A 27,925-nucleotide genomic window follows, 5' to 3' on the forward strand; every position below is an offset into this window, starting at 1 on the left:
TAATACAAAAGAAAGAGCGGAAGAATGAAATTGGGGAGACTTCATTTCTCAGACAAAACCCACACATCTTTATTTTTAGTTATTTAAAATGGAGACTTATTTGCATAATGAAAATTTGACGCTTGATTTCATCTTTAATTGTTACAGGTGGTTAGTGTATGCTACCGAAGGAAGAATGAACTCCATCTGTAACTGCAATGGTGTGAAACAATACAACCGAATATGCTTAGCGCTTACGTGGGGTTATTTTCATCCTCAAAGCGTGGTACAAAATTAATTTTGATAGGATAATAAAAAGAGCACCGCGGAAGATTAATGTTGAAGAGAGTTTTAACACCGGAAATATAATTTGTGTGATGGAAAATATGAGCATCTGGCATTGCACTGTGAACTGTTCCCAGATAATGAAAAAAAAACCCTTCCGAGCAAGCATGGCCAGTTCCCGCAGATTATTTTTGCCTGCCTCTCCAGAGATACCCCTCGGCCTTCTGAAGCAGCCTCATGACAAATGTTCCCTCCTTGCAGTTTTCCATCTGGAGCCTCGGAGGGGTGGCGAGTTAAGGTCACCATGCGGCCGTCTTTCTTCCCGGTGAGCCGGAGGACGAGCACCGAGCCGCCTCCCGAGGTAGCACCCCCTTTTCTGCCGCCCGTCCCGCCTGGCACCATTTGCTTCACGCCGGTTTGACTGGACAGCCCCTCACAGCCCGCTTCCCGTGGAAAAGTCACGACGAGGACATTCAGAACTTCTAACAAATTCCGCTTTCGAAAAGCGGGGAGATAAAAAGCGCCGACAGCACGTAGCCGTACCTCACCCCCGCAGCTTTTGGGAGGCAGAGCGCCCTTTCGGCGTGCTCCACGCCCCCCGGTTCCTCCGCTCGCATCTTTGGTACAAAGGCAGCTTCGCGTTTCTCCGAAGAGCTTCAAAGAGCTTCTGGCTCCGGTTTTGCTCTCTCCAAGAAGCCACTGGGGGCTGCTGGGCTCCGTGGCGTGTCCTGCCTTCGACACCCCGCAGCGCTTCTGCGGGGCCGCGTGGGAGCAACGGAATTCCTGCGGCTTGGACGACAAAGGGCTGGAAAAAAAAAAAAAAAAAAAATATCTCCAAGCGGGGAGTGCGGGCTGAGCTGGAGTAAAAGCTCAAGAGTCCGTGGGGAGCGGAGAGGAGCCGGGAGCATCGTGCTCGGGGCGGGGGGGGACACGAGCCCTGCACGCCCCCCCTGCCCGGCCGTGGGGCAGGTGCCTCACGCCGTCCAGAGGCACCAAAGTGGCGTGGGAGCGACTGGCAGACGAGCAAAACGACGTCGTTATCGGGCTCGGAGGTAATTAGGGTGGGGATTGCACTGCGCACATCGCCTTCGTTCTTTCCCTCTCACTGCGGGTTTTCTACGTGACACCCCCCCCCCCCCCTCTGCCTGGCCCATAAATTGCAGGTTGTTTTTCTGCCGCTGGCCTGTCACTCCGGGGAGCTGCCCCGTGCTCGCCGGCCACGGGAAGTGACATTTTGAAATTCAGGGCCGATCTGTGTGTCGGGCGAAATAGCTGGGAAATAGGGCACACAGGGAGGGAAACGAAAGCGGTGCCTTGCCATCCCCCCGCACCCGTTTGAGCCTGCTCGTGAAATGGCAGCACATCCCCGAGTCCAGAGGTCATGACTAGACAGTCTTCTTGCCTTTTTCCTTGTCCCCTATTTGCTGTCACATGCTAAACAAAGCCAGGAACTAATGCAGAAGCCACCTCGGTCGTGAAGCTTGGCTAATTGCACCCAAAAATGTCCCTGTCTTGGGGCTGAGCGCTGCACCAGCCTCTTCAAAAAATCAGATTAAACTATTACCTTTTTCTGTGAGTCATAACCTAACGTGCTAGAGGATAAAAGAGCAGTCCTGAACCACGCTGTGGGTGCCATCTATTTCTTGCTCCCCTGTTACCTGCACTTGTTCATCTAACAGGGTGTGGAGCGATGCTGGCTGCTCCGAAAACCATGTAGATTTTCATATCGCCTTAAAAAAATCAATCGCTTTCTAAATGTCAGGAACACACAAGTGGTGACACAGAGCTGTTTTAACCTCTACGACCTGGTCGTGCTGGGTCCTCGCACCCACAAATTTACAGGAAATGGTTTGTTTGGGGGAGCCTCCCATTTCCAAAAAGCCATTTAATGTTTCCCAAGTTGATAGAATATCGTGCTTCGACACTACTGAATGTTAAATTTCGACTTTAAATTTGTATTTTATTCCGTTTGGAAAAAATGCAGGATTCTATTGGTGACTTAATTATGGCAAAAAGGAAAGAGGTCGGAATTCAAACCGAAAGTTGAAACGTGCAGGATTTCACTTCAGCAGCCCTGGAAAGTTTCACTTTTCGTTTTCTTATTTGTGGAAATCCTGAGCGCTCCCAGGTCAGGAAGACGATAGGGTGTGCGAGTCGGTGCCAAACCCCAGCACGGAGCTTCCCAAGGCATTGCTGTCAGAGCGAAGGAGCAATTTGGTGTCAATGAGAAGTTGATTGCCGTGGCAGGAGAAAGCCAGCTGCAGTCAGCGGCGTGGAAAAGGTCTTTAATGATGCAAACAACTTTTGGACAAAGTACAAAAGGGTAAATAAGCGGCCAAGTCAGGAAGCACGGCAGGGATGCGTTTGTAGGAGGGCCCTTCGTGGTCTGCTGCAGAAACACTTTGCTGGAGGCTCACGCACACGTAGACAACCTGAGGTCCAGCTCTTTTTCATACCCATTCTAAAAACCAAACCAAACCAAAGATGGGCATAAATGGGCTATTAATACCGGGCTTTGTACTTGCTATTGCTTAGGCGGTGATTTAGCCAGGATGCCACGCTAATTTTAACTTTAGTCGTGGCGAGAAGCCCGGGTGATGTGAGGCGTGCTCCGAGGAGCTGTGGGCTTCAAAGGGAACGTTGAAGTTCGTGGCCAGCTTGGACAGGGAGGGTCTTCAAAGTCATTTAAACCCACAGGTAGGTCCAGGACCTTCACTGCCTCTGGGTAAATGCAAGGGTCTGAAAAAGCAACTTTTGCTATAACAGAGCAAAAGGGGAATCGGGAGGCGGCTGCGCTCCTCGGTTCACTGTACTGTTTGGCCTTATGCCTGGAAGTTTGGTGACTTTAGGCAGCTTGCTTAGCAGTCCTTTCCAAAGTCGATGCACTTCGCAGTAGTTAATTACTATCCAATTATTATCTTCAGCAGTGGATTTCATGTGCAAAATACTATTTCTTGGAACCTGATATTTAAAATCTGGGTGCCTGTCCCGTACCTGCCGCATTTGTTGTGCGTACAGACAAGTGGTGTGCGCTGAAACCACACTCTCAGTTCTGCATTTTTTGTGCACAGAAGTGACTAAATTTGTCCTTTTCCTTCATAAACTGACCCAGGCCACCTGCCCTCTGAACGCTGTGCCTGGGGGGGGGGGGGACACGGGAGAAAACAGCCACGGGAACACGGTGGACCCTCCTCCTGCTTCCAGCAGTCCCGGCGTTGGTTGGCCACGAGAAATCTAGGAAATAATGAAGTTCTTAAAGGAAAAGAAAAGTTGGAGCCATTGGGGTAGAGTATTGCTGGGAAAGGTTTGGGAATATCATCAGAGAAATCGCCTCCACCGCTTTTGGTTCGCACTGCAGAAGGCAGGGCCTTAGGTAGGCTTTGGTAAACAGAAACGTGCCAAGAACTGCTTCGCTCCCTCATCGGTCACTAGAAATATTTTGACTGTAAAAACTGCTAGCTCTTTACAAAATACAACCAAGTCTTGTTTCAAAACGTGAGTGAGGCGGGTGCCCGGGCATCCGGGGCTGCTGCTGGTGAAGGGCAGGGCCAGGCTGGCAGGCGCCCACGCTCCCCAAGAGAAGGGTGGACAATCCTCCTCCTTCCCTATTTGTCTTCCTCTAACGCCGTGTGAGGAGCACAGATTTAAAACAAACAGAAAACAAGCAAAGAAATTGTGAAACAGTAAAATGATTAAAAATAGCTAGATTCCTGCAGAAGGGCTGCACGTGCCAGGCCCTTCTGCCGGCGGGGCCCGAGGTGCTCGGCAGTTACTCGGGGTTTCGTCAGCAGATGTTGGTACAAAAGCTCAGCGAGGCTCCGCACCAGGAACAGCCCCGTGGTGGCTCCGGGCTGCTCCAGGGTGACTTTGTCCAGGCCAAGACACTGGGGCCAAGGGGGGGCAGCCCAGCCCCTGGCACCCGGGCGTTTGCTTTCCTCCCAGGGGGGCGAGACGGAGGATTTGGGGGGTTTCAGCGGTCTCCCCTGCCCGTCACTGAGCCAGGAGGAAAATCCTCGCGATGTCTAGCGCTGGCTGGTGTGTGACCACAGGCACGGCTTCATGCTGGGACAGCCTGCGGTGACACAGCTGCCAACTTGTTCTTTTTTTTTTTTAAAAAAAAAAAAAAAGTGAATTTGCAAATTGGGACCGAAGGGCTGAATGCAACAACAGCTGCCGTACCCTGAAGGGACCCCGCCACAAAGCTTCGGAAAATGTGAGCGTCACTGATCAACTCCAGCAGCGTCCTCAGCTCACGGTGCCTCGTCCCGTGTGGTTTGTCCTGGCCGGTGCCGTGGGCGGACGGGCTTTGGCTGCCCCTCGCCACCCCTGCGTGCCCCGGGCGAGGAAGTCAGCGAGGCTGGAGAGCACCGCAGCTCGCTTCGGCCCCGGTCAGCCTCTGCTGGGAGTTGGGAAGGGCTGAACCCTCCCGTCCCCCCCCAGTTTGAGCCGCAGTTCCCTTCCCCCAGCCCCAGGGCCGGCAGACGATGCGTGATGGAGAGGCGGGGGGGGGGGGGGGGTTGAGGTTCCACCAGCCTCTCCGCTGCTGACGCTGAAAAGTTCTTGCAGTTGCGTTGCTTGCTGCAGCGATGGCTACGGGTAAATATTTGCTATGTGGGCATCTCCGGTGTCGGCAAAGCAAATCCCGAGCGGTTAAATGGCCGCGGCAGGTCAGTTGGTCACGGGTGTACCTGTGGTGAGACAAGAGGAGCAGCGAGGCGGAGGACTGCAGGTGGCCTGGGCCGAGAATTGTTTATTTTTTTTTTTTTTTCCCTTTTTTTTTTTTTTTTCTTCCAGCGTGGGGACAGCCAGCGGGGCTGCAGAGGATTAATGCGAGCAGGTCACCTCTCCACCCTTCGCCGCGCAGACGGGAGTTATTTCCGCCTCCTCCTCTCCCCGCCGCGAGTCACCCGCGTTCAGCCTCCCGTGAGCCGTCGTCTTTCCCCGCAGGTTTCTCAGCCCCGGCGTGGGCACGCTCACACACACGCAGCTCTCTGTAGGGTGAGCTATAGGGTCTTGGCGTGGGGAGAGGAGAAAGGGGGGGGGGGGGACATGGAGCACAGAGTCCCTGCGGACCCCCCGCCTGCCCGGTGGGACGAGGCCGGAGTTACAAAATGCTCAGGGACTTGTCAAAATTCAGTTGGCATTTCAACGTGTCATTGGGGGGGGGGGGGGGGGAGGGATGTGCCTCCCCGTGCCGCGTGGCGGGGGGTGCCGGTGCTGTTTGGGGTTTGGGGGGGGTGGGGGGTGCAAGGGGGCTTTTGTAGCTGCGTCTTCTCGCCCGTCTGTGCTCCAGCGATCGTCACGTAGAGCTGCCGTCCCTCTCAGCCCGCCCCGCAGACGCTGAGGAGCAGCCGCGGGTCGTTTCTCCAGGGGCACAGGCTCCCAGATCTGCCCTCGGCCTCGCCGGGACCCTCCTCAAGCCCCGAACCGCAGCGCAATTTGGATCAGGCTTCCCCTGGGCATATTTCTGAGCGCTCCATTTCGGTGCAAAGAGCGGGATGTCACGCCGGAAGAAATAATGTGAAGCCAGGTTTCTGATGTTTGTTTTTTTTTTTTTTTTTTTTTTTCATGTAAAGCTAATTGCTCGTTCAGGGCCGTGCATCCAGCTGCCACGCGAGCATCCGCTGTTTTTCTCAGCATCCCTTTGCTTTACAAAGATAAGATTTTTTGAAACGAAGCTCACGCATCTGCAGTTTAATTAGGGGGTGGGTGGCTGGAAGCAGGTTATGCGCGGTGACATCTTCATTTACATACAACCAGAAAAGATGGCACATGAGTGCCATGGGACTTCTAAGTGTGCTGAAGGCCATTCCCCTCCTCATCACTTATAGCAGTTCAGGCCACTGATTTTTTTTTTTTTTTGGCTAAGTTTAGGTGGTTTTCAAGCGTTTGGACTCTTCTACAACAGCCATACTAGAGGCTGGTCGCCTTAGTTCCTTAATTTAGAGGTTGTTTGGGTTTGTCTTCATGAGGCACAGATGGTTTGACCGAGATGTCTTTGTGGCCACCTCTCCAAGCACCAGGCGCCACATCGCCTTCTTTTATCTGCAGCGGGCGGTATCTGCAGATCAGAAGTGCTCAGACACTGTGGTGACAGGCACAGGATCAAAACCGAGGGTGATAAACATCGACAGAGGAAGGGTGGAATAATTTGGGGTGGTCCACGATGGGAGCAAGGGGATGACATTTAGCAAAGGAAAGTTTCAGTGCAGCAGAGAGGAAAATGTCCTCATGTGGAGTTGTGGTAGTCACGGAAGGTCTCTGCGGGGAGTGGTGGAGCCCCTGTGCTTGAGTGGTTCAAAATGGGCAGGAAAAAAAAAAAACAGAACAAAAAAAAACAAAAAACAAAAAAACAAAAAACAAAAAAAACGATGGAAAATGTACTGTGGGAACAGCCCTGCGCTGGCAGGAGCTGATAAACCGTATGACCTAAATGGTGTTTTCCGTCTCCCAATTTATGTGACACGGAAAGTGATTTATTTTGGCCTGCTCCCACTTTACTACAATGACTAACGCCCAGCTGGCAGGGACCTGCTTTGCCCCCTGGGTAAAGAGTCCTTGAAGAAATCTGGTGGTCGCAGAGGCGCTGAGAGAGGAGCCCTAAGAGCCCCTGCAGGGTTTGCCTTGGCTGACGGGGCAGCTCCGAGGGGCGTGCTCTTTGTCCTGCCCAAACGTCCTGTCAGTGTACAGGTCCCTCAGAAATGAAACCACCGAGAGCACTGCCCTCTCTTGACTTAGGAGATCTCGTTTTTCCCCGTGCCCAGGTCAGCTGAGCAGCACTTGGTTGGCAGCAGAAAATGAAGGTGAAACCTACCCCCCCTGCCGCCCAGTGCTGTATTTTCTAAATTCCTACTACTCTGCTAAAAATCACACGCGGTGCTGAGGGTGGGCATTCGGGGAACAATACCCAAAGCGGGGGACGGGGCAGGGGAGTCTCTTCTCCAGCAGAAGCAGCAGCTCAAGGAACCCGAAGCTGCCCCTGCTTGCTGAACACCAGCGCTCAGGAGTCACCGGCTTCTGTGGAAATCCGCTTCAGCGCCCGTTCATCCAGCCGTTTCCTGTCGGTGGGAAGCGTGGCGCTAGCTGCAATATTTGTTTTCAGTTGCCAGGACCGAGCGGTCATTTAAATCATCGTAAAGTTCTGAACAAAGAACCACATGTGCGTTTTGGGAGAAGTACCCAAAAAAAGGCTCATCAGCAACAGCTGAGAAGCGTCCAGAAAGAGGCCAGAGGTGGGGAATGATTTATGGGTGCTGTGGGTGTAACCAAGTAGCAATATTGCCTCAGTGTTGGCTGTTGCCAACTTTATTATACTTGCCCATGTCTTTTTTGGTTTTTGCTTTTGTAGATTCCTGCTAAAAATAACAATAGCACCTCCTTTGAGGGGAAGGGAAGCAGTTACTGGAGCTAGAATGAGGTGGTAATTCGTCTGCTAAAGCTGTACGCGGGAAGCGTTTGGGTTTTAATTCCTGTGCTATAAAACAAAAGGATAAAAAGTGGCTTCTGAAGACGGGGCTTTTTCTGTGTATTATACCGCCTTAGCTGCAGGAATGGAGACGGGGGAATCCACGGAGGGGTCGGGTCGCACGGCAGATCTGCACAACACCCCCTCACCACGATCACGGCACAGTTCGCGTTTCCCGCACTACGCGCTGAATCTTCAGCAGTGACCGAGCAGCCGGCCCTGTCATCGCCGGGGCTTGGGACTAACTGGTCTCCAACGTCCCTTCCAACCCCAACCGCTGGGCGATTGTGCGACGCCGTGGGCAGGGCAGGGGGCTGTCACCCCAGGAATCCCCTACACAGCTTCTGACAAGCTCCGCTGTCTGGGGGAGGATTGCAAAGGGCGGCTGCGGATCTCGCTGCCCCCGACGGGGCGCGCTGCCCCACGTCGTGCCGCCAAACGCCGCTGCCAGGTCAGTGCCCGCGGGTGGTGAGGACGTGCACGGGGCGGAGGGGAAGGGGGTTGGGTCCTGCCTTTGTGCCCTCAGCTCGGCCATCCCTGCCGTTGGCTTCGCTGTTGCTAGGGGAAACCCGCGGGTAGTTGTTATAAAACAAAAAAACCAGCCCCGAGCCATATGGTGTCAATTAATGTCACCAGACATAGTCCCACAAATAAGAACCGTATGTTAGAGATAACATCTTTGTTTGTTGCTCGCGGTTTCCTTGATGGCAAACTACTGTGCTATAATCCTTCAGCGTCCGACTCGTTGAGGATGAAAACACGAAATACCAAGAGTGTTTGCTGGGGGCTCTGAGCCCCCGGCGAGGCACCCGTGGGGAAGCCAGGGGAGGCAGGAGGATGCTCTTCGCCCAGACAACGTGTATTTTATTCTCTTGCAGGGGACACCTGTGAGAAATCTAGTCCTCTCCCCTCCAGTTTCTTCACCTTTAGGTACCTATCATCGGCCTTACGTGTGCTGTCGGGCCGGGTGTCTTCTCAGAGCAGGGGGGGAAATTTTGAAATCTTGCCAATTCTAAGATGCTTAAGGTTGTTTTTTTTCAGTTTTGGGTTTATTTTTTTTTTTTGTTAGGTTGGTTCTTTTGGTTGTTTCCTGTTTTTTTGTTTGTTTGTTTTTTTTTTTTTTGTTTCGTTTCCAGAGGTATTGTGGCATATAAAAGGCTTTGAACAAACCTTTGGCTTCTCAGCCTCTAAATCACTTTAAAATGGGACCTAAGAGTGGCTGCAAAAGGCATTTGGGTACCTAACTCCCAGTGAAATCCATCCCGACCTCAGAGGCCTCAGTCACGTCGGTATTTTAGGAAGCTGCACCACTTCACTGATGTATTTCAATCTGTGCAAAGCCTTTAAGTAGATTCGCCTGGTTCAAGATCATTTTGCTATTGATTTCCTCTCTTGATTCCTTATCAGCCCCGGGCATGTTGCCCAGGACCTGCACCACCTCACCCGGATCTACTCCCTGGCTTGGCAAACCGCCCCCCCGGCTCCGCTCACGCCGCCGTTTGCTGCAGCACAGAAACCCTTTAACCACGGGATTTGCGACACCACAAAACGATGGTTTTTCACTTGGCTGTCGCTGCTCTCGGAAGGAACCGGCGGCATCAGTCTCCCAATTCCACCTCGGTCAGTCCCTTACGACATTCACCCAGCGGCTGTGCAGCACTTGGTGGGTAAATACGATTTCTCCGCTCGACGCTCGCTCGCGGCACTCGGGCACCATTTCACGCTGCTGTTTGAGGAAGGATGAAGCAGGTTGGCACCGACCCGCTGCTCCCACACCCTCACCTCCCCCTGGGCACTTGGGTTATTCGACGCCCTCCAAGCCTGAGGTCAAAAGGCTCAAATTGCAGTTGTATATATATATATATATTTTTTTTTTCTCCCAAATTAAAAAAAAAAGGGAGGCTTAAAGCCCGGCAGAGCTGAAGTGGCACAGTGCAGAGCAGGCAGAGCCCTCACAGGTCGCACGCAGTTAAAATGGGTGTGAATTTTACCTTCCACTCACCTGACAAGTTCACACCATTTGCCTTGCGCGCCAGCTCCCCCCCTCCTGCAGATGCGTTTCGCTTTCACAACTACTCTGCAAAGTCCGTATGTACAGTGATTTTTTTTGTTTTGTTTTTTTTTACCATCGAGGCAAAGGGACCCGCTCCTGCAGATGCGTTTTGCTTTCACAACTACTCCACAAAGTCCATATGTACAGTGATTTTTTTGTTTTTTTTTACCAACGAGGCAAAGGGACCCGCTCCTGCAGATGTGTTTCGCTTTCACAACTACTCCACAAAGTCCACACATACAGTGATTTTTTTGTTTTTTTTTTTTGTTTTTTTTTTTTTTAAATCGAGGCAAAGGGACGCGCTCCGCTGTCGCCACGCTCCACTGCCATCAGCTCGTGCCCTTGGTCCCTCCCCCCATGCCCCCAGACCCCCCCCCAGTCTCACCCAGGGTGTCTGGGAGGGGGACAAATTTTGACTTGGGGTGCGCAAGAATTGTGTCCACAATCCCTTAAGCTGTGGAAAAACTGGAGCCCCGTGGGCAGCCGCCCCACGGCCGGGCCCGGGCGAGCTGAGTGCAGCCCTGGGCTGGGTCTTGGCTTCAACAGGCCGTGTTTGCCTTCGTTATTTAGCACCAAGGCACTAACGAGGTTCCCCCCCAGCCTCCCGTTGCCTCGCTCGCTCTGTGTTGGGATGATAATTAATTGTGAGCGCCCCGACCCCGGCAGCCTGGGGGAGCCTGCGATGGCGGTTCGGGGGGTGCCCGAACGCGGCAGCGGCGTTGGCCGCCGCTGGGTCAACTGGAAACTTGCTGGAAACCGGCTCAGGGTGAAACAAGGAGCGCGGCGAGCGCAGCTCCCCCCCCGTCCTCCTCCACGCTCCTTCAGCAGCCCTGCGGTGGCTGGGGTGGGGGGGGAACGGGAGCCGGGCGACTCGCCTTGGTCCTCTCCTTGCCAGAAATAGAAAAATTGGGAACCCAAGGTTGCCGTTGCATAATGCAAATATAAATTCAATCCTGGTCTCCTTTAGCGCCGCAGAATTCCCTCCCTCGGGAAGGAAGGGTCCCCGAGCGAGGCCGCGGCTCAGGTTTGTGGCGTCCCTGGCAGCGGTTTGGGGGGGAGCAGCATGCACCCCGCTGCGCTTTCAGCTACCTGGTTTGTTAAGCGAAGGGCTGGAGGCGATTAAAACTGTTCGGGCAGGGCAGGGGGTTCGTCCTCCCGGCCCTAAATCTCTTCTTATCGCACCGAAATCCCAGCGCGTGCCCTCGGGAAAGCAGCTTTTGAAACGCCCCTGCGTGACCATGCGCTCGCTCTGCACGCCAGGAAAAGGATTCAGCGCTGGGTAAACTCTCAGTTTCATCGCCAGAATAAATCCTTAAAGCCTGGAGACAGCACGGTCCTACTGGGGGTTAGCAGCCGGAATCAGCATCTGGGTGCCACCACCAGGCGAGCAGTGAAGCTCCTCTGGTCCCCTCGGGGAGCCCATGGCCTCGCTGTGACCTTTGGGAGGGGATATTTGTATTTTTTGGCAAACTGATGAGTTACCTGCTGGCGGTTCTGAAACTCTCTTGTACGGGGAGGCCCGCAGGGCTCTGGGGAGCCGGGTGACAGCGCCGGGGGTGGTCGGGATGGCGGGACGCGGGGTTTCAATTAGCTGAAAAAAAATAATTAGAGAGATTAGGGGAACGGGTGCGTACCGCCGCTTTGGAGCAAACCAACCGTTGAACACAGAGCAGGGCCCGGAGGTTCCGCGATGCCTTCGAGGGTTTTTCTGTCTCTCCTCTCCTGCAAACCCGGGACAGCTTTCCAGCATCTCAGAGCAACCTAAATCCGCCGCCTCCTGCTTCGAGCCCCCCCAATTCCACATTCCTGAGTGCGGTGCCCACCCGCACGGTTCAGGGGCCGGTCACGAGCTTCGCGTGGAGTTTTCCTCCTGCACAGCAGCCGGCACGAGCTCGGGCCGCGGCGCCTAAACCCCATTTTCACTTACTGACTCTCCACGGCCCTTCAGGGGTAGTGCCTGCTGATCCGCTGAGGCTGTTCTGGATGCTTTTACACGGAATTTTTTTTTTTTTTTTTTTTTTTTAAATCCTGGTTGCTATTGGGGTATGTCACACGTTGATTCCGCCGAGGCTGTCTGCTTTGCTGCTGGTCCCTCTCGGTGCGTGGGGCGGCACAAGCCCAGCTCCAGCAGAGCCTGTGTGTGCGTGTGCAGGCGTGTGTGTGTGCATGCATGCATGCGTATGCATGTGTGTGTAGGAATGTGCATGTGCATGCATGTGTGTGTGCAGGAATGTGCATGTGTGTGTGCGGGTGTGTGTAGGCATGTGCATGCATGTGTGTGCAGGAATGTGCATGTGCATGCATGTGTGTGCAGGAATGTGCATGTGCATGCATGTGTGTGCAGGCATGTGCGTGTGTGTGTGTGCAGTGTGTGCATGTGTATGCATAAATGTGTGCGCAGGCATGTGCATGTGTGTGCAGGCATGCGTGTGTGTGTACAGGTATATGCATGTGCAGGCATGTGTGTGCTTGTGTGCAGGTGTGTGCATGTGCATTCACGTGCAGGTGTGTTCATGTGCATGCACATGTGTGTGTGTGTGTGCAGGCGTGCATGCACGCCGGGGGGGGGAGGCTCGTGTCGGCTTTGCAACACTTCCACCTACAGAATAAACCCCAGAACGGCAGCGGGAGCCGCCAGCAGCGGCCCTGGGAGCCGGGGGGGGGGTGTGTGTGCAGCATCCTGGGGGTGACCCACCCCAGTTGGGGGGGGGGGGGGGGCTGCTTTGGGGAACTCGGGGGGGGCTGAGCCCCTTGTCCTGTCCAGCAAACCTGTGAGGAGGGGATTCTCTATGCTGGGACAAAAAAATGATAATTTTTTTTTTTTTTATTTTCCTTCCACTGGAATATAAAGGCTTTTTTTTTTTTTTTTTTTTCAGGCCAGCTTTACTAATTTTAACTTTTCTTTTTGTTTTGCCCTTTTTTTTTTTTTTCTTTTTTCCTTTTCAAAATGCCCCGCTGGGCTGTGGCCAGGCAGGAGATGGGAATGGAAAGCTGCTTCCTTTACAAAAGTGTTTTTTCCTAAGCGGAGCGGGGAGCGGCCGTGGCGGGTCCGTCTCCTGCCCCCAAAGAACTTTCAAGCAACGAGGTTGTGCTTGGGCGAAGGGAGAGCAACGAGGAGCACGGGCGGGAGAGCCGGGGACCTGGGGGCTTGCAGATGGGGAATGATGGATTCCATGCACAGTTCCTGGCAGGAGCAGTGAGAGATTTCCTGGAAAAGGGCTCTTCCCTGCTGTCAGGCACGCTCTGCTGCACCCGCTGCCGCTGACCTGCGGGCTTTGGGGGGTGGCTAAAGCCCTGGTGCACTACTTGGGCCAATTGCCCTCAAGAATATTCTTAGATTGTTCACTTTTTTTTTTTTTGTCCTTCCCAAGCAACCCAAAGCTTTTGGTCCAGCTACATCCTTCCAACGCCCGTAACAACGCTGAAAGCAAAGGACAGTCGCAGGTTTGAACGTACTCGCTTGATTTTGTTGAAAAATGAAACATTTTTAAAAATCCTTTTTTTCTGAAGCGAAAGCAGTTCTGAGGGCGAGAGCGACCCATCCAAACCCGGGTGCCCGAAAAGAACCGCTGGGCTGGAACATCTCCCACCCGGCAGCACCCTCCTCCCACCCCCAGAGTCTCTAACAGCGGCTGCAGCACCGGGTGATGCTGAAATGCTCCGTTTTTCCCAGGAAATTGTCCTCCTCGCAGCAAGATGTGGAGCTCCTGTCCCTGCTTCACCCCCCCAGCTGCCACTTGGCTGGGACGGTGATCCGCTCCGTCGGCACAAGGCCAATATTTGCCTGTGGCCACCTGCGCTGGACGGCGCAGCCCGAGCAGCCTTCCCCAGACACAGCCACCCCTGAAAACACCGGAGGGAAAAAAAAAAAAAAAAGAAAAAAAAAAGGAGAAAGGACCAAAATACCTTTCACTGCGCTTCACTTTTCTTAGAGCAAGCTGGCTGGGCACGGAGGCGAGCTGCTGCAGGTGCTGTCAGGGCGGTTGGTGCTTGTGCAGACACAGCCCCGAGGCCGAGCCCCCCTGCGCGGTTCACTCCGACACACGAACAGCCGAGCTTGAGCCCGCCGAGGTGCTGCTTCAAAGCCCGGCTTGTGTCACTACGCTACCTTGAATAAAAAAAAAAAAAAAAAAAAAAAAGCTACTTTAATTTCCATGGCAACAAATAATTTCTCCTGAAAGCAACAGGAGATACTGCACATCAAAAACATGCACAGAGGTAACCAAGAAACAGAGGATGATATTTATCTTTTCCCTCTTTTCAAGTATCTTCGCTTACTGTGTTTCTAGAGAAGAGCTGCAGGCCTGGCCTGGCAGGATGCTGGCTAGCTGCTGACGAGAAAGTCCCAGTTCCAGGGCAGTTTTTGCTCAACCACAATCTTTTTTCTTTCCTTTTTGAGTTCTGCAGAACCAGCTGCTGCTGTTACCCAGGGTGCTAGGCCTGCCCTGGGCGCCCGCTGAACTCCCTTAACAGAAGAGCACTTTTGGGGAAAGAAAAGGTCTTTTAGTGCTGCTTTAGAAGCCTTCCCGAGGCTTAAGGTTTTGTTACCACCTGAAAGAATCAAATCCAACTCCCTGCTCCTCTGCCGGGGCAGGCTACAGGTTACAAACACCCCCAGCCCTCGAGGTGCTGCGTCTGTCCCGCTCGGCCCTTTGCCAGCGGAGGCCAGTGACCCATCAGCTCCCCCAGGAGAGACCCCCGGGGGGTGCTGGGCCATACTGGGACACACTGGGCCCCGCGGGGGGCCACCCACAGCCACCTCTCCTCCCCCCAAAGCCCAGACCGACTGCCCAAGCGTTCCAAGCCTTTCTCCTGCAGGAGCTGCAACATCACTATCCCAAATGCCCCATTCCCGTGCACTGGCCAAAGGGAGGCAATTAAGGAAATTTATAGTTTCAATATATTAGACATCCAAGAGGCAGTAAAAAAAAAAAAAAAAAAAAGCTTCGTATTTTATTTCTTGTAAAAATCTTTCAACACATGCAGACTAAAACCAGTGTAAGAAAGTATCCACCATCGTTTAAACAAATAACTATACTTAAATATAAGTGTCTGCAATTGACTTGTATAAAAATAAGGTACATTTTGCCTTTTTACAGAAATCCATTCTCCAGTTCTCAGATCGATGAACAATACACAACTAATACATACAATTGAACCTGATCCTTGTTTTCCACCCAGGTGATACTGCTAAGGTATTATGTGCAAAAGTTGGTAACAGTTTCTTTCCCAAAAGAAAAAAAAAAAAAAAAAAAAAAAAAAAAAAAAAAAAGAAAGAAGAGTCTTCTACACGTTTTAGAAAATGAGATATTGGGTTTAAATTAATCAAATGCTAAATCCTTTCCTGCGTTCGCAGAGGCAGAGTCCCTCGCTGCGGTATGTACAGGCGGCGCGGGGCTCAGCGGCGGTGCCGGCCGTGCCCCGAGCGGCCGCCGCCGTGGTGTTTGCCTTTGTGGGGTCTCTCGAAGGAGCGGGATCTCTCCCTCCTGTCCCTGTGGTGTCCCCGCTCGTGCCTGTGCTTCTTGGCGGCGTCCGAATGATCCCTGGATTTGCTCTGGGACCGGGATCGGGATTTTTTCCTTTTGTGCCCGTGTCTGTTGGCGCTCTTCAGCTCTTCCCGGCCGTGTTTGGCTTTCAGGTGCGGCGAGCCGTGGTTGTGGTGCCGGCGCGGGCTGCCGCTGTGGCTGCGGGACCGGCTCCTCGACCTCGAGCTGTACGTCCCCGACAGGCTCCGCCTGTTGTTGTAGCTTGTGGAGAAGCATTAAGAGTTAACACGCACCTTCCACGCGGCAGAAAGTAACGACAAAAACGAAGCAATGCTTAGCAATTTCCACGTTACTGGAAGAAATATCAGAGAGTGTTTCTCCCGAGGGGTAACTGATGACTGACAGCCACCGTCCCAGAACGCGCCTCTGAGTCGAGTTCCTCTGAAAACAAAAAGCCCCAACCCAGAACGCAGCGCCTTCCATCACTGTTCAGCCCTACTGCTACTAATTAGAGGCAAAAAGCCCTGCTGAAATATCCGCAAGGGCTAATTATGATAAAAAAGATGAACACCCGTGTCTCCCCGCCCCCCCCCAAACAGAAACCCACTACTCACTGCCGCCTGGGAGTGTGAGACCGAGACCGGGACTTTGTTCTTGACCTCGATCGACTGGCACTTCTGCTGCTTCTGCTTCTCTTGCTTTCTTTTCTCATGCTTGGAGGGGGAAATAAAAAATAGGGTTACGCTTCTGAGGTGCTTGCTGCTTGCACAAAGTAGCTCTGTAGTAGGTCACGGTACTTCAGTTGAAGGAATTGTTTTTATACAAGTCTTCTCTTCAGCAGGAAGATTTTTACCTACCCATTGTAAGGGCTCTTTGAAGCTTGCTGCCTCTCTTCTGGCTCTTTTTTAATAGTTTTGGTATTCAGAGATACTGGAGTCTTCTCTTCAGTCTTTACTTCTCTTGGGGAAGCTAAGAGTTAAATTGAAATTCAAAATTAGGTATTTTATTCATAGACTTTGTAATAAACCCACTGAATCCTTTACACACACCTTTACCAGTATTTGCCCAAAATGTAAATAGGAACTCGACAGCTTCTGTTTCATTCCATCTTCCCATTTACAGTCCACTCCGAGGTGAGATCCCTGGAGTGAGACGCCCATGGGGAGACGCATCGTAGTTTGAAGCCAAACGCCTGCGCACGGGGCGAGGAACGCCGTGACCTTCAAGCCAAGCAGCCAGGCTCACCTGAGATTTCGTGCCCAAGTGGTACAAACTAAAAGCTGTCCTTACAGCCCACAAATACATAAATTGTTACCCTGACGGTTCATTTCCAATACTATAGAAAGAATTAAGACTGAACAGCAAAATTACAGGTTTCAGTTTTATATTAGCAGAACATATATAATGAATAACCAAAAACTTCTTTAGTTTAGAAGCCCATCTGTCCCTGCAGTCAGCTGCTGCGGGCTGGACAGGGATTCCCCTTTTTGCAGCAGGGCCACTATGCCAAAGGGACACATCTGTCCCTGGTGGGAGCAAGGCAGAGGTGCTGCATTACGACCACACCCCCCTCACTCAACAGGGTTCAGAGGCTTAATGTAAAAATACAGCAAGGCACAATTCTGTCAGCAGCTTTCCCTCGGTTTGTCAGCTAGGAAGAAATCCTCCAAAATGCCACCAGAGGCACTGCTTTCACTCAAACTCTTCCAAGCCCAGGCTCCCACTTCACAGAAATAAGAAAAAGCTGTCATCATTTAGCGAGGAAATTCACACTTGTCAGCTCAAAGACCTCTGGAAACTCAGCTGTACTGTTCTTAAGGAGAAGGAACTGCTACAAATATCGCTTTCGCAGGGTAGAGAAACTCTAAGAGGCCACGTAACAAACAGGGGCCTGAGCCTTCTACTTCACCCACCATCACTGGACCGATGCTCACAATGGCCTTTAATTGCGTTGGCAGTTTACAGATCAATAGCAGCAGTAAGAGGTAGAAGCACCACGACAAAAATAACTGTTTTTTTCCTATCATTAGAGTTCAGACTGATTTCTTGGCCGGTTCAAGATAGACATTGCAACAATTTATTCACTAATGCCAAGAGCACTGTGACCTTCCCTCCTTCATTTCCTGACCACAAGCTGTCTTCCTTCACCACACTTGAACAGTTGACAAGTACATTAAAAAAAGAAAGAGCAGAGAAGGCAATTTTCAGAGATACCTGCTACAAAAGGGACCATGAAGGCTACTGCAACACCCCCCAACAAATTAAATCCAGAGAGTCTCTCTTCACAACACAGCCATGTACAGCCAATGCCTGGGACTAGACATTTTCATAACAATTATCTGAAGGGGGCATTTATCACTCTCCCATCTGTGGAAATACAGAGTAAAGCATCTCTCTTCCCTTTAATCTGCCATTTCAAGGTACTGAAACTGTTTTTTAAATTTGTGTTTTAAATAGATTTCCCTTGCTTCCTAGTTCTGTGAAAAAGCCTGAATTGTCTAGCAGCTCAACGAGCAAACCTACTTCTTAACACCTTGGGACACAGATTTAGAAGACTTATCAAATAGTATTATGCAAGTTTCTGTTCAGAAAACAAACTTACATGGTTTGGATGCAGGAGAAAAGCCACCCAGTGTTGAGAGTGCTGGAGTTCCATCTGGATTTAAGCCTTTGGCCTTCAGTTTAGCTTCCTGTAGTGCCATTTTCCTCTTTTCTACTTCTTTATCCAGGAATTCATAATTGGGCTGTTAAAATAACAACGTGGTAAGAAGCTGAACCAGCGCAATTCATAATTTCTGAAAAATACTCAAATTATCTTTTAATCATCTGTCCATAACGTGACTGGCTTCCAGAGTTTGTTCCCTCACTCCCCTCAGAGGAGCAGCCACCCAGCAGAGCCTCTCCAATTAGCAGACTTGTAGGCAGGTGTTCCCAAACACGCTCAGACAACCGTGAGACAGCTCAAGCTGCACTGAACACTGAACAGGAAGAACAAACATCTCAAGGTTACCTTCTTTCTGGTATAAAGCTTAAGAGTTGTCAAGCATATCTCCTGAATCTCCTCTTCCGTGGTGCCAAAGAGCAAGAACCAATGAGGACGGGTAGGTAGTGGAATCTGAAAACAAAACAACCAAAAGCTTAATTACGCAGATTACAGACCAGGCTTTTGAATATTGTCATTAATTTTCTTGAAACCAGTTTACCAGCAATGAAAGGCAATGCTAACTAAAGACAGACAAATACTCACCTGCAGAGCTCTAGCAGCGAGATAAATGCAAGCACATGCTATAGTCTCTGGCTGAAAGCGAACAAACACGTTTGTTCGAAGGCTGTCATTCATGTAATTCCTAAAAAAAAATTGATGAAACGTTGGAGCTCCCGTTTACATCTTTTTACCTAGAGGATAACAATACTGGAGACTCAATTGACTTTATTATTTTTTCTGTTATTATATTAAACACTTGGTTTCTTTTGAATTACTGTATTTGATGTTTACACTTGTTACTTCTGTAACAAAGTTTGCACCACTGCCAGTGTTTTGAAACCCCAATGCAAGTAATAGTATGTCATATGGTTACTTCCTAGGTAGGTACATTAAGTTTATACTGTGAAGTGTCCATTGAGTTAATCTAACAAGTACTTTTCATCTGTCCAGCTGTTTGCTTTTAAACACCAATGTTCTTGTATTTAGAAAAAAAAAAAATCAATATGCTTAAAACTCAAATGCAAGCATGAAAGCATGGTATATTTTTAACCTACCATTTTCCAGAGGCTAGATGCAACCTATAAAGTTCATAAAACATTGCATTTAAGTCCTACGTGTGCCTTGAGTCACATTAACTTCATCCAGAGAGAAAACCATCCGATTTGCTCAGTCTTGGAAAAAGACCTGCAAGTTACTAACGGGTCTCCCACTTCACTAAGCTACTGCTCCTCCACCACGGTGGCACTGCCAAGCAACACATGCCAAGAGACACATTTAATCAGCAGAGACCTCCATCGATTTCTAAGTTACTGAGCTACAGGAAAGAAACGAACAGCAGTCAGTAAGTATTGACTCTACAGAAAACCATGCCCGATATGGCTTCTAAGTGAACATGCTGCATGCACTGTAATTGTCTTTTTTTTTTTTTTTTTTTTAAAACTCAAGTTTAGCCAAATGCTAAATCAACTAAATAAATGTTGGCAGAAAGTCTACCCCATGTGTCCTTTAAATACACTACAGTATACAGTAGCTAGGCAACAAATACATTTAGAAACATTTTTAACAGTTACTTCTAAAAGCAAATATACAAATCCTTTTGACACCCAGACAGAACTAGAAGATGCTGCCCGATGGATATGGACCACTTCAGTGAATCTCGGATGAGAGCTTGCACTGGGTTGGCTGGAGAGAAGGGCAGCCAAACAGGCCATCCCCAGGTCATGGGCTGAGGTGCAGAGGGCAGAGCTCTATGACTTACCATCATGGACTACCCTTTAATTAAAGAGTAGAAAAAAGAACAAAGTTAAATTGAGTTCTCCATTACTATACTGGAATCAAGCCATGAAAATAGTAAGCAGAAACAAGCACTAAAATATTTTAGAAGTATATGTTTGTGTAATAACTTACATCTCATTGCTTTGCATATGGATCATCAGGCTTGTTATTTCTGCTACTATTTTCCTGGCTAGGATAAGAATGGAAAATAACAACTTACCAGGCTGTCTGTACCAGGGTTTGATTACGTTCACATTCTAAGACTTGTAAATACATAACAATGATCTGAGGAATAAGGAGAGGGAAAAAAAAAAAAAAAGAGACGACTCAGTTTCAACATACAAAGCAAAGGAAGGAAGTAACTATGTACAGCCACTCCAAAACAATGGGCTCTCCTTTTCTAAGCACACACAGTAAACGCGCGTGTCAGCCAATCATGTTCACACAATTCTTTGTTTTACTACTATTCTAAGATTTTCAAAACCAGTCACCTTTAACATTTCCCAAGGAAGCAATTTCTGCAAAAGTCAACAGGACTATTTGCCCACGCACTCTGGTAAAAACATTCACGCTAACTGCTAAGGAATAAAGAAAAGAGATCAGGTCATTTTTACACCTGCATTTCTCGTTCCACAGCCCTCAATGATGACATCAAGGTAAATTAAAATTTACAATGACATTATTTTTGATAACTCACCTTATGTGGATGCTTGACATGAACACAAAATCCCAACTCCTTCAGTACCCTCCTTTCTGCTTTGATTACTTGATTTTTGGTGTTTATGTAGTTCTGATCAAGTATCAGGGGGCTTGGAGTCCTATAGTTTGCAAGAAATAAAATCAAAACTGTTTTGCATATCCAAAACCAGCGACATCTCTGTTTTCCCTTCCAACCAACTAATGGCAACAGAAACCGGTTTTCAACTCCTGCAAGCAAGTTTAAGCATTAATCTTGTGCTGTCCAAGTTTAGATAAACTAGTTTAGTTTCTCCTTTTGACTAGCTACAGATTACGTGGCAAAAAAAAAAAAAAAAAAAAAAAAAGTCTTTTACTATTGTGTATGCAAACTATGCTGGTCCAGCTGTTGGAACAGAAGACGCCTTCAGAGCGAAGATCTCAAAGAACCTTTACATTTCATGCCAGAGGTGGGGGAAGGAGTGTGATATAACTACTTTTGCTAGGTAGCACTTCAAAGCAGAAGTAAGCTAGAACAGGTGTTTTACTGGTATTAAAGCAGAAAGCTTGTGCTTTACAAACTGCAGTTTCCTATGCACCAGAAGACAAAATTGCTCAGATCTTCAGAGAACACGACAGCCCTGCTACTGTGATATACGAAAAGCCTACTGAAGCGAAGAATTTAACCCCTGAAACGGTGACAGATCTGCCTGTGATTCTGAGCGCTGCACCCACTAATCAATGGGTATCATGTCACTTCTACTATTTGCATTTGCAAAACAAGAGCTCATTTCACAAAGAAAGATTCCCAAGTCCAGTACTATCAAGTTCCAATTGCTTCCAAATCCAAAGGATTTTTTTTTTTTTAACTACAATAACTTGCTGCATGCTTTATGCAGGAGTGTCACACTCCATTTCATCTTTTCTTTCTCCGTGCTTAGACTTGACCATTCAACATTACACATTGTTTATTTTAATCCTTCCTCCTGAAGACAGAACAGCTTTTTCCCCCTCTTTGGAATGAGCCTCACATATTGCACATGCTTTCCAACAGAAGAATGTTTTTGCAACCAGTTCTGCTCTAATAAACCGGTCTATTTACATGAAACCTAGTACACCCCAAGCACTGGTGACGAATTTATTTTACATTACCTTCAAAAGAAAAGCAATGCAAAGTGGATTCAAAACACAGCTTCTGTTTTGTCAGACAAAGTATTTCGCTACTAACTTGTCTTTGATTCCATGAAAGTTCCACAAGGGCATCACATTTCTCTTCCCTGATAGGTCACAGAGTAGAAAAAACACTCCAAAAATCTACGTTCCAACCCCGAGAAGAAAGGGTCGATTGAATTACAAGGCTAGTTGAAGGGCTTCCCAACTTCAATAATCCACAATTTATGCCAAGATTTCTGCAGTCACCTGGAAGGATGGTCAGAGGATACAAGCCATCCACTTCACTAAAAGCTTCGTGTTGTACAAGCACGCCCTTGAAGCCTGAGCTCCCCCTGCTCTTTCCAAGGGGCTGAGAAGCAGCTCTCAGGAGGTTTGAAAGAACTACTCCAGGTTCGTGGTGCCAGCAAAGATCTACAGTCCAAGTACAAGCCTTACTATGTCTGTCTCCTAAAAAACTAATGCTTTCCATGTCACACAGAAATAACTTCTCTAAGCACTACTCTCATTCATCACGGCAAGTTTATGAAGTTTGTGATTTCAGCCACTCTAAATATAATTGGTCAGAATGTTTTTTGGGGGTTTTTGTTTGTTTGTTTTTCCATAAATTAAATGGAAAATAAAAACTCTTAAAGATTCTTTAAGGCGAGTACTTCAGCAGAGAGGCTATGACTTTATCTGAACACCCCAGCACTACAAAGGCTGTCTCAACACAATACTCTGGAGTGGGAGACTGGAAGAAGCAAGCCTGAGTTCTTCAAATCCGTGAAATTGAGTCATTTCCAGTTAATTTCAACCACACTGGGGTTTACAGTAACAGTTCCTCCAATATTGCTTTATACAATTTTATCTAGATATCACTGGCATTAACAGGATCTGGAAGGCATCATTCAGAGACAGTTTAGGTGCTCAGGCTCAGCTTATCTTGTTAGCAGAATACTTCAGAGGTGACAAATCTTGAACAAAAGAGTTAGGGCAGCTATGACTTCCAGTCCAAAAAAAAAAAAAAAAAAAATCAACAGCGGAACAACATGACTGCATGGGATCATCCAACAACCTGTGGAAGGGTTACTATCTTCCACATACATTTGCATTCTCTAAGAGATACGTAAGGAAGTCAGTATTATGAAAACATAATAAGGTAGCTCAAAGTGCCATGGGAAAGGCTGTGAGCCTTACTGCATTTTAAGTTTTCACTGTCATCCTACAGGGCTACAGGATCAGCACAAACAGTTCATAATCTGGTTGTACACGTTCAAAGCAAAGTGACAGGAAACTAAAAATTAAGACAACTGAAAGTGTGCTTTACTGTTCTCCTGCGTTACTCCGGTCACTTAGGACACTCAAGTTCTAGAGACCTACAGATCTAAGGAAGCCATGAGAAACAGTTTATCCACACAGTATTTCCAGAAATAGAGAGACAAATGCGGCCTTTTACCCACTTACGCAAAAATAAAAATTCGTGTTGTAACAACTTTACTGAACCTTATCACTGGCAAAAGTCAGGTTCCCCACTGTATTAGGATTTACCCGCTTAGTACTTTTGGCATGAACTCCAACACGTTGGTATGCAGAACTATTTACAAGTCAGAAACATCACAGATTTCCCTTTGGAAAACTTCTTAGCTTTCCTACTGAGAAAAGAAAAAAAAGAGGAACTTTGCTACTGCATTTGCTGCACTTAGGTCTCGGTCCAAGAAGTAACTCTTTTAGGCCCAAGTAACAAACCAGAGAAAAATATTTTATAAGCTCATATATAAAATACAAGCTTCAAGCCCTACGTAGCCAAGTAGAGTATTATAAATTCTTACTCTGAATCTGTTCTTACAGATCAGCACTTGGGCTTCAGGCAAGACTTTCAACTTAAGAACAGAGAGCACACAGTGCCCATTCTGGCAAGTCAATCCAACACTTAGTTGCAAAACTTCATCGGGATTTAGAGATTGTGTAACAACCCAAAAGATGAACACACACTGTGATGTGTTTGTAACAATAAATAAATTACAAATATACTTTTTTTAAATCCCTCTGACAAAGGAAACCTAAGTTCTTGAGTCAGCTACAGCTTCATTTGATGTAATATTAAAACTTGATGTCTCTAGAATGTCTAATACTTTGGAGGAAAAGTGCCCTGCATGTAGGTTTGTTCATAATGCAAAAAAGCACTTCTGACAAGTACAGCGTAACATCAGCATCTCATTTCAGAGATCAGATCTCTCTCATGCCAGTCAATGAGAGAGAAGGTGAGTTCTGTATTTGTCTCCAACATTGTAAATACAAGCAGCGTAGATTTACAGAACAGTTTGAAGAACACTAGGTAGTGTGTATTATTAATACAGGCCACTTCCAACAACACTGCATGAACCCGTTTGCTGCAGGAGGAGTAAAGGACAGCTGACTGAGCATCTCAAACCGGCATTGGGGACATGACATCATGACAGGAGTCACATTTAGGTCCAGCCTCGTAAGGACTTTCTGCAGCTTTCAGGCACATTTAAGATAAATAAAAGCAACTTCAAACTACATTCTACATGTTAAACAACAATTGCACTTTGCTCAGAACACAGATGTTTCAGCACACAGTTTTTTAAAAAAAGCAGTCTTTTCATAATACGAGCTTTTCTCCATGCACACAAACATTTTTACATGCAGTACTACATGACATATGCTCGTGAAAGATCCCAAAGAAAATATGCTTGTCCAAAACACTTTTTTTGCTTTTTCTTACTTCTCAGTATTAAAAATACCACCTAGCAGTAACCCAGTTGACTACAGGTCTTACAAAAATAAAATTCCAATGCAATTCCCAGTTCTGCAAACATGTACATATAAGGGACTGCTTACACGATAATTTATATAAATAGCTTTACAAATTCAAGACTTCTGTATCCTTGCGAAGGCATGTTTTACTATGAATTCAAACTGCAATTATACAGAGCCAGAAAGTAGAACTAAGAACCCAAAACTGTTTAAGAAAGAAAGCAAGCCTACTCAAACTACTCAAACTTCATGTGCAGGTTAAGAGCTTCAGTTAACAGAAATACTAGACTAGAGGCGAAAAGAAAGTACAGCAGCCTAACTCATCGTTTCAGTTCTGGGTTGTGTGTGAGAAACTAATTACAGCCTAAGTGTTAGCTTCAGATTGAAAAAAAAAAAAAAAAAAAAAGGTTAAGCTAGTATTCTAAAAACCTGGACAGCAAAGAAAAAAGCTTATAACAAGATACAGGAGTTCTTCCAAATGGTTCACCAGCGGCCAACCTGTTAGTCCCCCGATTCCAGTGACCTATTCTCAGAGCACTGGCTTCTCCTTGGGGATTTTCGATACTTCACTCACTGTTGCCATGACGACAGCTTCATCTTTATGTACCACTCCACATCACCCAGGCTTTGGTAAATGTAGCTGGTCGCTGTATAGTCGGTTGCAAGGGAAAAAAGAGTTGAAGTTAATAACGTGTACAGATTATGTAATTGTAATCTTGTAAAAAGTACAGAAAAACGTTTACATCCTGCTTGTTAAAAAAAAAAAAAAAGGCAAGTCTGAGTATCAGACTTCAGCATTTTTAAGATTAATTTCATGCAGATTCACTCAGAATCTCAGAGCAACAATACCCATTTCTCCAGAAAATAATGGGTAGAAGTGCATGATTTCTCTCGACATGATGCATTTTAGACACCATGTAACATGCACATGTGACATTGTGATTTGGAACAGGCTAGCTGGAAAGATTTAAGTTCACAGGTTAAGTTCAGTTTCTCTGATCCTTCGCACAACACAAAGAAGCAACTAATTTATATTCTCATTGCAAAGAAAAGCATTGCATATGATTAATTAACCTTCACTGCCTGGATCAAGGCCGAAACATTACGAATCACTGAACCAGCTTCAATAAATCAAATAACCAGACTCCCTCATCATAACTATGGTAAGAAACAATACCACCAAACTCACATTCAGCGTAACTTCACAAAACTGTCTCAGGGACATCTGGAATAACAACTTAAAAAGAAGAAAGCTAAGTTCCAAAGTATGACACTGAACCATTCTTCTTTTACCTAAAACTAACTAGGAAAACACGAGCACAAGGCAGTGAAAGCAGAAGTTTCAGATTCAACAGAAGCATAACCAGGATAAAGGCACCAAGAAACAGCTGGTTTCCCTAAGGCATTTCTACTCTACCACTCAGAAAAGGCGATACAACACTAAAGTTTAAATTCTTGCTGTAACCTGGTGATACAGAGCAGAGAAATGGAAGTATGAATTTAAGAATCCAGCGGAAAACAAAATCCTTCTGTAACTATGGATTGCCTTACACTTTAAGCCATCAGCCACTAAAAGTAAAGCTACTCCATCACAGCTGACGTCTCCAATCTCACAGATCATAATACTGCTGCAGGACAGATTTAAAAAATTCCGCATCTAATAGCAACTCAGAAAACTCCTTCCCTTCAACCATTCCTTGTTCCTTCCAATACGTCGAGTTAGTTTGCTTTACACGTGAAAACACACAAAAAAGCAGTATTAGGCAATCACAACTGAGAACAGCTCTACAGCTCAGCGGACAGTTATCCACATCTGCACACAGGTCAGCTAAGCTTACACTCCAACTTCACCAACACAAGCACACGGTACCATGACAAACACAAGTCTCACTTTTTCCAATTAAAGGTGCCTTCAGCTTCCAAGACTCAATTACACATTCCTTGTTGAAGTGGTGTCATTAAAGCTGCGAACACTGTAGGCCAAACCATACTTTTTTTCAGATACTTCCTAAAAATCACTCTTTCTAAAAGATAATACTATCATCACTGGGAAAATTTCAGCTTTCATCTTTTGTTAACTGATACTTTATCAGCACCATAACTGCACGGGGACAGCTACATACTAACAAGAAAAAAGCATTAACACTACTATACGTGGTTGAAAGCCTGAAGAATATACAGCAACTCACTAATTGGCTACTCGTACCTAAGACTACCTTTCAAGAACGACACGGTATCAAAAACCAATTAGCAATACACCTAAAACTACAACAATGAACCTAAAACTAGAACCAATACTCATGACTTAAAAGGAAAACGGGTCTACCGAGTAAACAAAAGGAACGGTGGAAGAAGTCAGCATTGACCTGTACTGCCTACATAGCGGTCAATGAGCACTCCCTTCTCAATTTTAGGTCGTTGAACTTAGCCTGGAAAAATACTGTGAATTGAAAAAATCGCAGTGTACATTAGTGACAGCAGGTGCTTACATTCATAACGAAGCTAATCTTACCTTTTTGCTCTTAACTGACGCAAATGATGAAACACGTTGATCACGTCCCTTATGCGACGAGGCGCCTCCTCGATTTTGGATGCGAGATTAATGCAGGCCATAGCAACAATCTGAAAGGAAGCCGCGTTTTCATGAGAAAGTGACTTTTTAAATCCCGGTAAGACTAGAACAACACAATTAAGGAAAAAAAAGAAAAAAAAAAAAAAAAAAAAAAAAAAGAAACCCACCCGTGGCCTAGAGGCTCGAAGAGAGCAGCCTGTTTGGCCAAATTCACCGGTCGCCCAGAAAAGCGCCCAGCGCCTCCCTCCTCCCCCTCTCCATTCCCCGTTTCCCCGGCAGGCCGCGCCGCGCTCACCTCGAAGCTGTGCTTGACGAAAGACTTCGAATAGAAGAACCGATGAAACAGCACCTGCCCCGTCGCCATCGCCACCTGCGAACGCCGAGACGGGAGGGAAGGAGGGAGGGAGAAGGAGCGGGAGTCACTCAACGGGTCTAAACCGCCGCCGCCGCCGCCATTTTGTGCGAGGCACCAGCCGGCGCGCCCCCCCCCCGCGCGGCCGCCTCACACGCCCTGCCCGCCGCGCCACAATGGCGGCGCCCGCCCGCCCTCCTTCCCTCCCTCCCTCCCTCCCCCCGGCGCGGCCCGCACCCACCTGCGGCAAGCGGAGGAGGATGCCGGCCGCCTGGATGAGCTCGCAGCCCAGGATGCGCAGGTCGGTCTCGCACTGCAAATCCAGGCCGTCCTGCATGGAGGGAGTGGGCGAGAGGCGCTCCTCGGGGATAAGCGAGTGGTCGATGGTGAGCGACACCTCCGAGTACAGCCGGTCGCCGATAAGGATGCCCGGGGCGGCGGGAGGAGGAGGCGGCGGCGGCGCGGCGGCGGCGGCAGCGGGGGTGGCGGGGGCTGAGGCTGGGTGCGCGGCGGCGGAGGCCATGATGGCGGAGCGCGTCCGCACCCGCAGCCGGCCACGCACAGACTAGCGCGGCCCGACGCTGTGACGCAGCACACAGCGGCGCCGCCGCGCGGCACGCCGGGAAAAAAAAGTCCGCCGGCGCCGCC

At 48.3% G+C, this 27,925-nt stretch overlaps 1 protein-coding gene and 1 long non-coding RNA gene across 17 annotated transcripts; one reads left to right on the forward strand and one right to left on the reverse strand.

Moving 5' to 3' along the window:
• Window positions 1-65: 65 nt before the first annotated feature.
• On the forward strand, window positions 66-13,921 carry LOC116963393. 15 transcript variants are annotated; one of them, XR_006165389.1, is made up of 6 exons: window positions 4,554-5,262; window positions 5,558-7,496; window positions 7,613-7,681; window positions 7,807-8,180; window positions 9,137-9,392; window positions 12,753-13,921. It is a non-coding gene; the product is annotated as an uncharacterized LOC116963393 (long non-coding RNA). The 15 variants fall into 15 exon arrangements; XR_006165385.1 differs by adding an exon at window positions 66-1,316 and having other exon boundaries at window positions 5,059-5,262; window positions 5,558-8,180; XR_006165384.1 differs by adding an exon at window positions 1,378-4,477 and having other exon boundaries at window positions 5,059-5,262; window positions 5,558-8,180.
• CCNL1 (cyclin L1) lies at window positions 9,840-27,893 on the reverse strand. 2 transcript variants are annotated; one of them, XM_042793273.1, is made up of 12 exons: window positions 27,519-27,878; window positions 27,221-27,295; window positions 26,866-26,975; window positions 20,446-20,566; window positions 19,969-20,033; window positions 18,516-18,615; window positions 18,279-18,383; window positions 17,871-18,012; window positions 16,126-16,237; window positions 15,883-15,981; window positions 13,689-15,529; window positions 9,840-11,373 (listed from the first exon to the last, which is right to left on the reverse strand). In XM_042793273.1, the coding sequence occupies exons 1-11, from the start codon at window positions 27,798-27,800 to the stop codon at window positions 15,181-15,183; spliced, it is 1,560 nt and encodes a 519-aa protein (XP_042649207.1). In that variant the 5' UTR covers window positions 27,801-27,878; the 3' UTR covers window positions 9,840-11,373; window positions 13,689-15,180. The 2 variants fall into 2 exon arrangements, with proteins under 2 accessions (XP_042649207.1, XP_042649212.1); XM_042793278.1 differs by lacking the exons at window positions 9,840-11,373; window positions 13,689-15,529; window positions 15,883-15,981; ... (1 more) ...; window positions 17,871-18,012; window positions 18,279-18,383 and adding an exon at window positions 19,732-19,745 and having other exon boundaries at window positions 27,519-27,893.
• Window positions 27,894-27,925: the final 32 nt, after the last annotated feature.

This window comes from Tyto alba, unplaced genomic scaffold, assembly GCF_018691265.1.
Source record: "Tyto alba isolate M040663 unplaced genomic scaffold, T.alba_DEE_v4.0 Super-Scaffold_10, whole genome shotgun sequence".
Lineage (NCBI taxonomy): Eukaryota > Metazoa > Chordata > Aves > Strigiformes > Tytonidae > Tyto > Tyto alba.

Bases quoted from the DNA above. Each gene is read 5' to 3' on its own strand.
- CCNL1 (XM_042793273.1), bottom strand. From the start codon at position 27,800: ATGGCCTCCGCCGCCGCGCACCCAGCCTCAGCCCCCGCCACCCCCGCT. The intron at 20,567-26,865 runs GTAAGATTAGCT...TGCAAACTATAG, and splicing joins CGTCAGTTAAGAGCAAAAAG to GACTCCAAGCCCCCTGATAC. The intron at 15,530-15,882 runs GTGAGTAGTGGG...CTTCTCCACAAG, and splicing joins TCTCACACTCCCAGGCGGCA to CTACAACAACAGGCGGAGCC.